Source organism: Ictalurus punctatus, chromosome 19 (assembly GCF_001660625.3).
Source record: "Ictalurus punctatus breed USDA103 chromosome 19, Coco_2.0, whole genome shotgun sequence".
Taxonomy (NCBI): domain Eukaryota; kingdom Metazoa; phylum Chordata; class Actinopteri; order Siluriformes; family Ictaluridae; genus Ictalurus; species Ictalurus punctatus.
In genome coordinates, this window is record NC_030434.2 from 27582605 (window position 1) to 27598181 (window position 15577).

Here is a 15577-nt window from a genome sequence, read left to right on the forward strand (position 1 = left end):
CTGATGCTGCATCACAGGGCAGCAGAACACTGACGAAAGCACTGTCTTGTTCCACATACAGTCCCCTCTGAAAGGCAGGGCAAGACCAATTCTTTCGTTTTTGCTATACATTAAAGACATTAAAGAGAGAGTAAGCTCCTCACACCGAGAGAGCAAGGCCAAATGCATTCCCTTGATTCCTGGCCATGGAAGACTGTGGTATTGTCAGGATTCAATGAATGCTCTACTGCTGTTTGCACGGTTCACCACAGACTACAGATCGGAGTCTTGCCGTTTTCAGAAATATTTGTTGAGATGGTGGTAGTGGGATATATCAGGGTCAGACAGGACTAAAAGTACCCTGAATACCAAGCCTCAGTCAAGTGGTCACTGTGCCATGTCAGTGTCACTACTGTGCTGGGAATAAATCACAACTCAAACCATATCTGCTCAGTGGTGGCCCCTTTCCATTGGTGGATGGAGTAGGGGTGCCAATACTTTGTGCGCTATGACTGATGACAGCAGTCAGCAATTATATGCCTATAAAGTGACCTGATGAAATGGCAATATGGTATATAATGTACAATATTAATAGTAATTTTATTCATATTTAACAAATTTGTTTCAAGTGTGTTTGTTTTTTAAAATAAAAAAATTGCTATGACAGGATTTAATTATCATGTGATCTGCTTTAAAGAAAGTACGATTCGTTGACAATAACAGGATTTATTAATGAATTTGAACAGGTGTAAACAAACTAGAGATGTTGTTGTTGTTGTTGTTGTTGTTGTTTTATACAGATGTACATTTCCAGATTAAATTTCCATTGTAATCTCGTTCTGCTGAGTCAGTGTACATCAGGTCTGAAAGCAGTGCAGCTTTAAAGGCTGGAATATAATTAGATCTGGTCTCAATATCACAATGCTCAAATTACAAAATCTTTATTTTCATATCGCCGGCAATAGAAAGAGGCTCAGCAGTTATTGTTTATATTTAATCCTCAGAAGAGGAGAACAATGTTCTTTATTAATAAGTGATGACAAGAAGGTTGCGTCACTTGTCTAACAACGACCTCGGGAGTCAAAGTAGTTTATTAAATGCTTATTAAAATGAGAACAGAATGGGATTGCTTCTTTCCAGTAAAGGACCTTTTTGGTTTCCTTATGCTGCCTCAGACAAGACGGTCACTGACACTGGAGACTCCTTCCATAAATGTTAAACATCCCGTCAGAGAAAACTTCACCATAAACCATTACACGTTTTAAAAAATCTGTTTATTATCAGTGGAGCGTCCTCTGTACACATCCCTGTGAATGAGTGATTACTATAGAAACGATAACATATTAGAATGAGCCCGTTAATATAAACCTGCGCTACTGTCAGAGCCGCTGTTAGAGAGTCAGTCAACACCTTCTGACCAGTCACAACCCAGAACTGTGATATAACACTCAAATCAGTCTTTATCATGTTCCCCATAGCTGTTTAATGTGGTGTAACAGGAGGACAGTTAAATTTATAACATATCTTATTTGAGATTTGTGCTTGAACAGTCATGTCCTGAACCAGAACATCTTTCTTCTGATAAATAAATGGAACTTTTAGAAAAGAATGAAAACATAAGCATGTTGTTCTTTAATCTGTAAATTGCCGTGGTCTGAGAGAAATAAAATACGTGACGGTGGTTTATTTATTACTTGCGAAATAAATAACGATGATAAAACGAGACGTTTTGAAGCTACGTCGCTACGCTGGGACTCTTCTCTCTGGGAACGCAAGCTTGCTTTATTAACGTGATGACACGCTTTTTGCATCAGTCATTTGTTTAGTGAGCCTGGTGATGTAAAAAACTCAGAAGAAGAACAAAGGAGACGTTCCAGCAGATTATTTGCAACGTGCTTACTAATTTAAAAGACAATTTACATGAGCACATCAGAAGTTCTAACATCGGACACGTTGGTAGAGAACGCTCACGCATGTCCTCCTTCTGAGCTGTGCCAGGGTAAAGAACTGTTCGACAAATACCTAAATTATTGATCTGGTTTTAAACTGTATGATTGTATGATTTTAACACACTTTAAGATTATTATTCATCATAATGTACAGGATCCCAATTAAATCTTGGTCGAACTTTATAATGTCTGATAACTTGGGTTCTCCATGTCACGTTAATATGATGACGACGATGATGATGATGATCTACTTATAATTCTTCTGTGACTATAATTACTACATTCTGCTCACGTCATCGTCACGTCAACACGCGCAAAAGTTAAGTGCAGATGTTACACAACACATCTGATCTCAACTTACCACCAAAGAATGTTGACAATGACGAAAGTGTGCTTGTCAACTAGTTCTAGAATGGTTGATATTCAAAGAAATTAACGGCCCAGCCTTTGCTCTGCTGTAATTCAGGGTGTGTGTGTTTTGGTGTTAACAGTAAAGTGCTCATTCAGTCCTGCATTGTAATCATTTCTAATTATACCTAAACACAAACAGCTGCAGGTCTTCTGGCTGCAGTTCAGTTCTTTTCTGTTTTCTGTCCTGAGGCTGAAATAAAAAAATAAATTAAAATTATACTGTATATAGGACATGAGCCATCTTCAATGCCACAGTGCATTATGGGTATTTCTCTCCCTGAATTTTATGACTGTGGCAGAATGACTGTATTATGTAGTGCTCGTAAACACACGCTTTTTGTCCTTCGCTGATAGAGCTCCGTATTTCCCGTCACAGCCGTTAATCGTTGTTTGGCGTATGTGAGATTGTGAGCAGAAAAATACTGCGCACCCTCGAAGTCTTAATCTGAGTGATAAGGTTATTATGCAGTCTATCGCTACAGCATTGTCTGTGTTTGGATTAAAAGTTTAAGGTCGTGCAGTTCTGAGTGTCGAACATGGCGATAAGAGAGAGTCAAGTGTCTCAACGCTGAGTTTCATAACCCTGTGGGTTTTGGTCACAATGAGGTCGAATGGAAAAACGTTTCAACGTGAAAACTTTGCGTTCTCGGGTCTGTTTGTCTAACGGATGCAACAAAACCGATAGTATTTATTTATATTTATATTAGAGTTAATAATCATGAACCTGCAGGGTTCTAAAATGTCGATTTATAATGAATCTGGCATTTACTTCTTCCACTGCTAACAGTAATGTTGTTCATGTCTTGTTTATCCCTCTCACTGTGTCTTTACACAATCTGTATTAAACACTGCATGCTAGCTCGCTAAATCGCCTCTGACATTAGCTATTTACATTTATGCATTGGAGTTGCCTAGCAACAGTTTACTCATGGCTTATGCGGAACTCATCCTTGTGTTTTATTTTAGTTCCAATTGAACGCAGCTTGTTCCCACAACTACTATTACGGGTGTGTCTCAAACCACACACTGTTTAAACTGTTCTCGCTGCTGGAGTTCCCTTCACATGGTTAAACACACAGCCCATGTTTATTGTTGTATGGCTCAGATGTATTCATGTGAATGTAGTAATGGTCATGGGATCTTTCGTTAGTGCTTTTGCCCATTCATTTCCTCATTATGCCGAGTTGTATGTCTGTGTTCATCATGTAGAAAGTGTTCCTGAAGTGTGTCGGTGAAAGCAGTTATTATTACTTGTTTAATTATAACAGTGATATCATTTGTTAAACAGCTTTATCCCAAATTTCAATGCGTTTAGCCTAACTGGAGGAAAATGCTTCAAATGGAAGTATATTGTAGTGTTTCATCTATTCCTCTCTCTCATAAAACATGTTCTTGGCCGTTCGATTAAAACACATTCACGTCTTTTGTCAAAACCATTATCGCTCATTTTAACCTATTATCACCAAATGAATGACGAGATTCCTCTATGAACGGTGTAATCATATGCAGTTACCTGATACCAATTGTTGTAATTAGCTTCTTGTTCGTATGTTATCTTTATATCTCCGTTTAAGATTCAGTCTTTGAGTCAATAGACAAGAATACAAAGCACGGGAAATGACGCTGACATAGCGCTCAAATTAGCATCATATCACAAAAAATGCAAAAGAAGTTGTATAGATCAAAAGTTAGTTATTCGTTTTCTTAACTGCCTCGGCAGAGCTGTGTGAGATTAACTTGGATTTAGCGGAGCTGACTTGCAGTTAGTTGCAAGTTATAATGCTAGTTGATGGTATAAGTGGTATAAGCTAATGTATAAGTGCCTTTGCTATGTTGGACTCGTAGCTGCAGTTAGCAGTGGCTACGTTCCAAAGCTTGAAACTGAAGTGTAAGAAACCGATTAAATTATATATTAATGTCGTGTTACTTTACAAACCGTACTTTATTAAGTGAGAATGATGCTAATTGCTAGTCTTAAGCTTCGTAGCTAACAATTTGAATACCAAACATGACTAGACTAGAAGTTGAGAAATAGAAATTTTGTTGTTTGGTTTGACACGTCATCAGTAAACAACTTTTATTGTCATGTATTATAAAGGTTTCTTGCTAGCAGTGTTAGCTTAAAATCTATAATGTTTTACATGGTAATAAAAAAACGTTTTTTGGTCTGTAGATGCTCTGCCGCTGCCGGTCTCCCTCCATTACCAATCGAAAAAGACACATTATAAATGGTGGCGTGAAGCACTGTATCTTCTAGACCTGGGTGGATAAATGGAAATTCCCTCATCATGTCATTAAAATGACATTTCTGTTTGGAAAGAGCCATTATAACCCCTCTGTCTGTTCGTTTTCACTCAGTTTTTTATTCTCCTTTTTCAACTTCAGTTCTCACTGTTTTCACTGTATAATATTTGTAATAAATAATAATAAATAAAATCTTTATTTTCAAAACTCTGAGGTGCAAAATTGGACACGATGAGTCCATAAAGGATTTCGCAGAGGTGTTTTTGTGATTGTTGTGGCCAAAAATGCTCGATTTTGCTGTGGCTTTTTTCAAAATTTGTGGTTTTCTGGTGGAAAACTACTTACATGAAATAGTCTTTCACAGACATGTTTTTGGTAAATGAGACCTTTTGGTATACCATGGTAACGGTATTTCCTAATGGTGGACAGTGGCCTCTTTCAGCAGGGTAATGGTAATGGAAATGCACCCTGTCACACTGTAAAAATGGTTCAGGAACGGTTTGAGGAACATGAGAGTTCATGGTGTTGACTCGGCCTCCAAATTCCCTAGATCTCAATTCGATCCAGCGTCTGTGGGACGTTCTGGATAAACAAGTCTGATCCTTTTGCTTGTATTTTCTCATTTGTAAGTCGCTCTGGATAAAAGCGTCTGCTAAGTGAATAAATGTAAATGTAATCCATGGAGGCCCCACCTCGCATCTTACAGGACTTAAAGGATCTGTTGTTAACGTCTTGGTGTCAGATACCTCAGCACACCTTCAGAGGTCTTGTGGAGTTCATGCCTCGACGCCTCAGAGCTGTTTGGAGGCACAAAGGGGATCTACACGATATTAGGCAGGTGGGTTTAATGTTATGGCTGATTATAAAGTGTGGGAAATAAGTATTGAATGTGTCAATATTTTTTTCAGTAAATATATTTCACGATGTTATTCACATGAAATATTCAGTATTATCAGTATTAACTCAAGAAATCCACACGTATAAAGAATTCACAACATTAAATCCATAAATAAAGTTGTGTAATAAAGTGGATACCACGGGGGAAAAAGTTTTTAACTGCTTTTTCTTAGCGTGTTCTCCAAGGCAAGGCAAGGAACCAGCTGAAATCCGTAAGTAATTATACCCCCTATCTGTGCAAATTAATATCAGCTGGGTTACTAAATTGATGGTCTATAAAAAGTGGAAGCAACATCACTCCATCATCAACTGGCCACGCACAGGAGCTCCTCACAAGATTTCTGACCAGGGAGTCAGAAGAGTAGCCCAAGAGCCAAGGAGCACTCGGAAAGAGCTCCAGAAACACTTGGAGGCAGCAGGTGCCATCGTCACAGAGAAAACAATAGGCAATGCACTCCACTGCTCACCCTGCAAGACTCCATTACTACAGAAAAGGCATGTCGAAGCCCGTTTAAAGTTAGTCATACTACACCCCATGTTTGGAGAAGAAATAGCACTGCACATCACCCTAAAAACACTATACCAACAGTGAAGTGTGGAGGTGAAGCATCATGGTGTGGGGATGTTTTTCATCCCATGGTACTGGCAGACTTCATATAATTGAAAGAACGATGAATGGAGCCCTTTACCAGGAGATTCTTGAGACGAATCTGCTGCCATCCACCAGGATGATGAAGATGAGACGTGGGTGGACTTCCAGCAGGACAACGATCCAAAACATACAGCAAAGGAAACTCTCAATTGGTTTCAGAGAAAATAAATCAAGGTGTTAGAATGGCCCAGTCAATCACCTGACTCGAATCCAACTGAACAAGATATAAAGACAATATGTTTAGAAGATTGAGTCAAAATCACACCTGAATACTGCAGAACATTAATTTCTTCATACAGGAAGAATCTTGAAGCGTCATTACAAACAAAGGCTTCTCCACTAAGTATGAAATACTTTGCTATTTTGTCAAAACAGTAAGAAACAGTTACAAAAAGTGCTGCAACACTTATAAAAATTATAATAATAATAAAGGCAATTAGGGTCTGATATTCTATCAGTGGATGACTGGCTTTGTCCCTGCTACCTGAGGTAAATTTATTTAGCTCCTGAACCATCTTTTAAGCGTTAATGCTAATTTAGGACGATATTTGCATTGCTGCTTTACACACCCGTCTAGCCCCTGCTGCTGTACAAACATTTCAGAGTTAAATCATCTCCCGCCTGGCTGCTGAGGCCATGTTTCTGACACATGCTTCTTCCTCATATTTTTAGGCGCGCACACGCCCGCCCTCCTCGTGAACGCGCAGGTGTGTGTGTGCACGCGCGGGAGAGAGAGCGCGAGAGCGTCTGAGGCTGTTTAACTCCGGAACAGACGCAGGGACGGAATCGTCGCTTCACACACACACACACACACTTCGGGGAAAAAAAAAAAAACCCGGACAAATTCATGCTCAAGGTATGACAGAAAAACCTCATTATTTAACAGTGTGTTTGATTTAGCGCTGATTTGTGTGGAGAAGTTCACTTTTCTGTGATAATCTGAGGTAAAAATGCTCCACGCCGCTGCTGAAGCATCTCCTCCTCCTCCCTCAGCATGCCGGCTGTATCACTGTTAGCCTCTGAGGTAATCCTGTTCCCTGTGTAACCTTCAGTTTGAACAGTTTTAACTTTATAAACACGCCGGAAATTAAACGAGACCTAGTTTTAGTTGTGTGTGTGTCCTGGAGCGGTCGTCGTGGTGTGTGTGTGTGTGTAATACCGGGAAGGATGTGACATCTCGGTACATTCTGAGGCTAGCTGCTTAGCTAATGTCGCTAACTGACAGAAATTCTGGGTTCGGGGTTTTCTCTCAGCGGCTCGTGCGGATTCAGTGAGACGGGATTTTGATTTGTGTCACCGTAAATTCGTTCAGGAAAGAGGGAAAGCAGGCCGTGTGCGGAACCGGTACCGGAAACCGGCTAGAAGAAAGAGAGAGAAAGATAATGTAATGTTAGCTAGATGAGGTGAGTGTCAGCGCGTGAACTGGAATCCTCGTGCGAGTTTTAAACGCGGCACCCAGGGCGTAACGTCCATCACACGCGCGCGCGCGCACTTCCCTGCATTCTGTGGGTGTAGAGCACTGTGTAGTGCGGAAGTGTGTGTGAGTCGGAGCAGTGTAGTGATCAGAACAGTAAATAAACACGTTATACTGCATACTACTGCATGTAGGTGTAGTGTTGTGCACTTGTACTGGTGGGCCGTAGGGCTGTGCACTTGTACTGGTGGGCCGTAGGGCTGTGCACTTGTACTGGTGGGCCGTAGGGCTGTGCACTTGTACTGGTGGGCCGTAGGGCTGTGCACTTGTACTGGTGGGCCGTAGGGCTGTGCACTTGTACTGGGGGGCCGTAGGAACTGTTACTGTATATACTACAGAGGTGTGTCACTCTGTTTCAGGTGTGAAGAGTTTAGGCCGTATACCTGAGGGGGTCTGGGTCCAAAAGTAGATAAAGAGAACCCGATTAAACAAATGAGATATAAATATTACACTTGGTCATTTATTTATTGAGGAAAATGATATATTACATATCTGTGAGGGGTAAAAGTATGTGCACCTGTGCTTTCAGTATGTGGTGTGACTCCTTGTGCAGTAATAACTGCAGATAAGCGTTTGGGGTAAGTGTCGATCAGTCCTGCACATCGGCTTGGAGGAGTTTTATCCCGTTCCTCAGTACAGAACAGCTTCAGCTCTGGGATGTTGGTGTGTTTCCTCACATGAACCGCTCGCTTCAGGTTCTTCCACAACATCTCTACTGGATTAAGCTCAGGACTTTGACTCGGCCGTTCCAAAACATGAACTTTATTCTTCTTTAAGCGTTCTTTGGTAGAACGACTCGTGTGTTTAGGATCGTGGTCTTTCTGCACGACTCACTTTCTCTTCAGATTCAGATCATTCAAGTCGTCCTGGTCCAAATGCAGCAAAACGGGTCCAAACCCTGACACTACCACCACCATGTTTCACGGATGGGAGAAGGTTCTTATGCTGGAATGCAGTGTTTAATTTCTCCAAATATAACGCTTCTCAATTAAACCAAAAGTTCTATTCTGGTCTCCTCCATACACAAAACTTTTTTCTGATAGTCTTCTGGCTCATCCATGTGAGCTTTAAAAAACTGCAGAAGGGCAGAAATGTTTAGATGTGTAGAAGTTCCCCTGGGTTCCTCTGTGACCTTGTGGACTATTACACGTCTTGCTCTTGGAGAGATCTTTGTTGGTCTCCACTCCTGTGGAGGGGAATAATGGTGTTGAATTTCCTCCATTTGTACACAATCTGTCTGACTGTGGATTGTTGGAGTTCAAACTCTTTACAGATGGTTTTGTGACCTTTTCCAACCTGATGAGCTTCAACAACTTTTTTTTTTTTTTGAGGTCCTCAGAAATCTCCTATGTTCGTGCCATGATACACTTCCACAAACACGTGTTGTGAAGATCAGACTCCGATAGATCCCTGTTCTTTAAATAAACCTGTCTTTCTGTTGGTCTCTCTATCTCCCTCTCTCTCTCTCTCTCTCTTTTTCTCTCTCTCTCTCTCTCTCTCTCACTCCCCCCCATTTGTCTTTTTGTGTGTGTCAGACAGACAGGATCGGGTGGAGCAGAGTTCGGTTTACAGTTACTGTCCCTAATCTAAGACCCCAGCAGAATGATGATCGCGTGATGGACTAACCACCATGATGTCACTTCCTGTAGTGCACTGCACACGTGTTTATCACAGTAGTGTTTTATCACCTGTTACAGTATTAACACAGAAGTTCAGGTGTAGTGAGCGAGGGGTAATAACGTCCTAAGCTGTGATGTTTGGGACAAGGCTCAGACATTCAGAGATGCCTACAACCTCACAGGGCAAAACCCAGGGGCTTCTGGGTAAGTTACTGAGGTCCTGGTACAGGTAGGGCTGGGCGATGTGGTGAGAAAAATGATCATGATAAAAATTTTCATATCAGTCGATATCAATAATTAATCACTATAAATATCAACCAAGGATGCCATATCAAGCAGGTCATCAGACTTCTCATTGAGATGGTCCATGACCATTGTCTTCATGTCTGTCGTGAGCTACGTGCCATCATCAGAGGGTTTCAGAACCTCTGTTATGACGAGGTGCAACCCAGGTTTAAGGTAGGACACACTCGTGTAAAGATCTGTGAACTTGAGAAGTGGTTAAAGGCGTTGTTCACTGAGTCCAGCATGTCCATGTCCTGCCACGTGGACACCAAGTGCCCGGGTTTTGTCTTGGCAGCAAGTACCAGAGAGAGAGACTGACTTGTGATGCTCCAGGTAGGTAGGTGTAAACATACAGTACACTGTCACTCTCTTCACCAACTCTAATAGACAGCGCATCCACTTCATTTAAACTCAGGGTTCCTAGATATCACCAGAAAGGTCAACTCCAGTTGGATTTAATTCCCCAAAAAACACATTATCAGCAGACATGGCAACACTGTACTGTTTAACCTATCTAAACAACTAATAAACAAACAAACTAATCAAATGTAAAGACAGAAAATGTGCTTAGTTATAAATAAATCATTTAATATAAAAATAGATATTATAATAATTTCATAAAATGAGAAATGAAATAATATTTAATTACTATGGGTTGCATTTAATATCAATTTGACATTAACTTTAGTTTGCTATCTCCTTAGAAGTCTATTATCCATCTTTTTCCTAATATGGATCACTTTTATAGTTTACTTTTAATTAGGACTCTTTATTGTTTAAAATATCTAAAAATATTTAATGCTTGTTTATTTATCAATTTACCAACAGTATTTGTGTCATTGTTATTATTTTAAATCAATAAGCAGTGACTGTGAGCAGAGAGCTTACATTTAGCTGTGTATGATAGACCTCCTGATTAAAGCTTTAAAACAAAATAAATAGAGATTGGTATGTGGATCAGTTTCGGTTTCAGAAGAAGTAGTATCGTCTGTAAACATCCTGACCGGAGCGTCGGTAATGATCTCCATTAAACTAAAGCACTTCACATATGACGTTACATCAGACGTAAGTTCAGCTCACCGTGGCTTCTCGGGGACCGAGACAAAAATGTGTCTAAGATCAGACACTATTTATATCCTCGGCTAATTAGGCTGAGTTGCACTTTATTCCCACTGATACCTCTTTCTTGTGGCTAGTGCTCTAAAATGTATACGACAGCAGAACTTGGAGCGTGAAAACTTGAGTGTAGAACATGGTCTACGTGTGCTTTGGAGTGTTAATCGAGTTTTATTTCTCGCTTTGAGAGGAGTTGTAGTGTACACTGAAGTCGGACGGACAGACGGACGTTTAGAGACAGGTGGTGAAACCGTTAGAAATGGAAAGGGTTCGGTGTGGAGTGATGATGATGGAACAGCTGTAACTGCTCCCTCGTAGTGCTCAGGAAGCTGACATTCGATCTGAAACCTCAGTTTGGAGCACAGCCGGTCCAGAATGTTCAACAGCAGTAAAAGGGTTTGAGAATCGATGGTAAGTGAATCTGACGGTGTAGCGATGATGAAACGAGTGTAATTTACACGCACACACACGCACACACACACACACACACACACACACACACACGGTGTCAGTGGGAAGTGTGTGCATGAGACCACATCCTGTTTATGTAAGGCGTGGCTGCCTGGAAAACAGTGCAGCTACAAACACACACACACACACACGGTGGTTTTGTTTCCTGTACTTGCCTAGTGTCATCCGAATGACATTTATTTAGTACGTTCCGATAATTCCACTTTTATAGCCTTTGTCGTGTTGTGGGCGTGGCTAAATGTGAACGCTGGAAATGTTTAGTTTGTTTCGTCCGTGAAAACATTTACACACAACTTTTACTGAAAGGTGATGTAAGGTTCAGAAAATGAAACGGTTTATAAAGGACCAAGTGTACAAGGACCAAGTGCTAGATACACTTCAGTTGTTGGTTTTCTAATCTCTCTGATTACAAGGACACATGAACCTGTGTGTGTGTGTGTGTGTGTGTGTGTGTGTGTGTGATACGAGATGCCTCTTAAACCCGATCTTCAGACTGAACGTAAACCTTATTAGCAGATAGTGACAGGATGACGTCCTTGCTAATGACTATTGTACCTTAAAGTTGGACAGCCATGGATGTTTTAGTAGTTTGAGCTGAAATAACATCATGCCAGATAAGGGCAGCTAGCATAAAGTTAGCTAACTAGCTAGCAGGCAAGCACATCTGATAGGCTCGGATAGTTCCTCAACCTCAGCTACATCACTCTAAAGAATTTACATGGGTCTGGCACTGTTTACGTGCAGCTGCATCGGCCGTGTATGATTTATTGAGTGACGATCGCTCGACACTCGTACGGTTCAGGAACGTTTGTGCTTTTCCGCTGCGCAGTTCGTACTTGGGTGGGCGGAGCCCTGAACTTTCCGACTTCGTCGAACGGAGCTTTGTGAGTGAGCTCTTGAGCGCCACACAGACACGGGATGAGTTTACTCGGCCCTGTCAAATGTTTCTGAAAGTTCTTGACGAGTCCTGACACACTGCATGGTCACGTGAAGATGAGTACACACTACACAACTTTAGAAGCTTGCGCTCAGGACGAAGCGGCGTACGTACTGCACGAGTGATCGCCAACGAGGCTCACGCACCAGACTATATAAAGTATTGTCCCAGTCCACCTCCACTCCTGATCAGAACTTCCTCTAACTTTACATGAGATGGTGGAAATGAAACCGAACCATCAGCAACATCAACGTGATACTGTGCCTCTTATCCAGTTTTAGTAGTACTGTACCGTCTTGTGGTGTGAGCACGTGTTGTGCACTTGATGTAGAAACGTGTAGGTCTTGTTTAGTTCTGTGTGGTTAGTGTGGTGTTTATGTAAGGCCGTGGTTCTGGAGGAGCGTTGTTTCTTGAACGTGATTGACACTATGGTGGTAATTGTAGAGAGAGACGTCGTGACTAATGGGGGCTCTCCTGGATGTATGAACGTTTTTAAACACTGCATATGATTCAGGCTGTATTACCGTTGTCATGGTAACCAACAATGTGTTCTAGCACATTGATGGGAAGTAGTAGGTTCTTCTTTGGGCCTGGTTGTTGTTATATGTGCGAGACTTGTCTGTGCTGTCAACCGCCAAAGTTGTAGGTTACTTTGGAGAGTCATTGTACAGGAATGTGTGGCGCCTGTGACCCGAGAGGAATCTGTGTGTGTGTGTTCTCCTTCTAAAGCAGGTTACTCCTCTCTCGTCATTCCTGTTCTTTTGGTCTCTCCGGGGTTCGCAGCTGAAAGTTGTGCGTGTTCCTGTAACGTAACCATAAGTTGGAGAACTTCCATAAACGTTTGTTTTTATTGTTCTTTTTGAAGAACACCAGTCCAGAGAAATATTTTATTCACGTGCCCATACGTGTTAATACGCCGGGATCAGAGCGCAGAGTCGAGCGCGGTTCGGCCCGCTGGAACAGAGACGGTTATTCAGCTGGTACGACAACCTTGAAACCATGTTATGAGCACCTGTTTACCACTGACGCTTGGTGTGGTTGCTACGGTGACGAGAAGGATGTCTCAAATGTCTAACGGCATGCGGGTGATTACTACTAGGAGAACAATTGTGATGCCTTTAACCAAAGAAGGACAAAGATCGAGCTTGTCTGTTCTTGTCTCCAGGACTCCCCCGCCCACCCACCGCACACACACAGAGAGAGAGAGAGAGAGAGAGAGAGAGAGAAAGAACCCACATTACTTGTTTAGTAGAAGATGTGTGGAACAGGAGCCAGTTTGACAGAAGATGAAAGCGTGCTCCAGTGTAGTAATTCCACCACTCGGGAAGTTTCCTCTGCAGTGTAAGTTTGTTTAAATAACATGGAGAATCTCCATGGAGGCGGCTGTTGTGTTAGCGTTTAGCAGCAGCTTTAATCTGATCTCATCACAGACAGGAAGTAGGGTGAACGTCAGGTTTAATAGTGCATCGTTTTTAATATGGTTTTAAAGACTCGTTAAGGAACAGGTCAAAATAAATCTTAACTGGTTTCTACAGGGTTTTCCATCGTGGGAATAACACAGAGTGTGACTAATGATTTATAATGATTTATATCTGGTTCCTTCCTCGGGTGGAGGTCTCGGGGAGGTCCTCCTCAGCACCGGTGCCTCTGTGTCACTCATTAGGGATAAATATAATTCGTGTAATACTACCGTGTGTGTGTGTGTGTGTTATTAAAAACTACGGTTTCTCTCTGATGTTAATGTACGATTTATCAGAGAGCATCACGGTGTTCACGTTCAACTACACAATGTGTTTGATTTTGATGAGCGCCGTTAGATTTAAACACGCGCGCACACACACACACACCTCTCTACTATCTCTGTCATGTTATGTTTACTTCCTCTACTCCTTTTATCCCTTAATCTGCATTTATACTTATTTCCATGTTTGTCTTTGTGTGCGTCTCTCTCTCTCTCTGTCTGTCTCTCTCTCTCTCTGTGTTGGTTTTGGTTAAATCCAGGTGTGTTTTTGTTATCACGAAGGTACATTCGTATTGTCTCTCTCTCTCTCTCTCTCTCTCTCTCTCTCTCTCTCTCTCTCTCTCTCTCTCTCTCTCTGTTTTACTCATTTTTATCCATCCTTGTCTCGCACGATGACTGACAGATGTTTGTGTCTTTTTTAATTAATTAATTAATTTATTTATGTATTTATTTTACTTAATATCTGAATCTTTAAGAACATGGTTTCACGTCATCATTACGGGTGATTTAGTGTGCAACAAGTAAAGGGGATCTGAATCCACTGTATATAATAATAACAATAACACTTTCTCCCTGTCCCGTCCTCCGTGTGTGTGTGTGTGTGTGTGTGTGTGTGTGTGGCTCACTCTCTCTCACAGGTGTGTGCGCTGCGGTCATGGCGAGTGTTTCGGAGTTCTACGCAGGGAAGTGTGTGCTGATCACCGGGGCGACGGGCTTCATGGGGAAGGTGTTGGTGGAGAAGCTTCTGCGTTCCTGTCCCGAGGTTAAAGCTCTGTACCTGCTGATTCGCACCAAACAGGGCCAGAGCTCACAGCAGAGGATCCACACCATGCTGCAGAGCAAGGTGTGTGTGTGTGTGTGTGTGTGTGTGTGTGTTAGACTGTGTATATATTGTACTGTGTGTGTGTGTGTGTGTTACTGTGTATATATTGCAATGTGTGTTTGTGTTAGAATGTGTATATATTAGACTGTGTGTGTGTGTGTGTTAGACTGTGTATATATTGGACTCTGTGTGTGTGTGTTAGACTGTGTATATATTAGACTGTGTGTGTGTGTGTGTGTGTGTGTGTGTGTGTGTGTGTGTGTGTGTGTGTTAGACTGTGTATATATTGGACTCTGTGTGTGTGTGTTAGACTGTGTATATATTAGACTGTGTGTGTGTGTTAGACTGTGTATATATTGGACTGTGTGTGTGTGTGTGTGTGTGTTAGACTGTGTATATATTGGACTGTGTGTGTGTGTGTGTTAGACTGTGTATATATTGGACTGTGTGTGTGTTAGACTGTGTATATATTGGACTCTGTGTGTGTGTGTGTGTGTTACACTGGGTATATATTGGAGTGTGTGTGTGTGTGTGTGTTAGACTGTGTATATATTGGACTGTGTGTGTGTTAGACTGTGTGTGTGTGTTAGACTGTATATATTGGTGTGTGTGTGTGTGTTAGACTGTGTATATATTGGACTGTGTGTGTGTATATATTGGACTGTGTGTGTGTGTGTGTGTTAGACTGTGTATATATTGGAGTGTGTGTGTGTGTGTGTGTGTTAGACTGTGTATATATTGGACTGTGTGTGTGTTAGACTGTGTGTGTGTGTTAGACTGTATATATTGGTGTGTGTGTGTGTGTGTTAGACTGTGTATATATTGGACTGTGTGTGTGTGTTAGACTGTGTATATATTAGACTGTGTGTGTGTGTGTGTGTGTGTGTGTGTTAGACTGTGTATATATTGGAGTGTGTGTGTGTGTGTGTGTTAGACTGTGTATATATTGGACTGTGTGTGTGTTAGACTGTGTATATAT

At 41.5% G+C, this 15577-nt stretch overlaps 1 protein-coding gene across 3 annotated transcripts in view; it reads left to right on the forward strand.

Moving 5' to 3' along the window:
• The first annotated feature begins 6832 nt into the window (after positions 1-6832).
• si:dkey-97m3.1 (fatty acyl-CoA reductase) overlaps positions 6833-15577 on the forward strand; it is a 23791-nt gene continuing 15046 nt past the window's right edge. Inside the window, exons 1-2 of one of the 3 annotated variants that reach the window (XM_053688407.1) lie at positions 6833-6988; positions 14414-14619. In XM_053688407.1, coding sequence (XP_053544382.1) covers positions 14431-14619 — 189 coding nt within the window. In that variant the 5' untranslated portion in view covers positions 6833-6988; positions 14414-14430. Of the gene's footprint in view, positions 6989-10633; positions 11038-13238; positions 13376-14413; positions 14620-15577 lie in introns of those variants that run through there. The other 2 variants (XM_017493768.3, XM_017493767.3) reach the window with 2 other exon arrangements.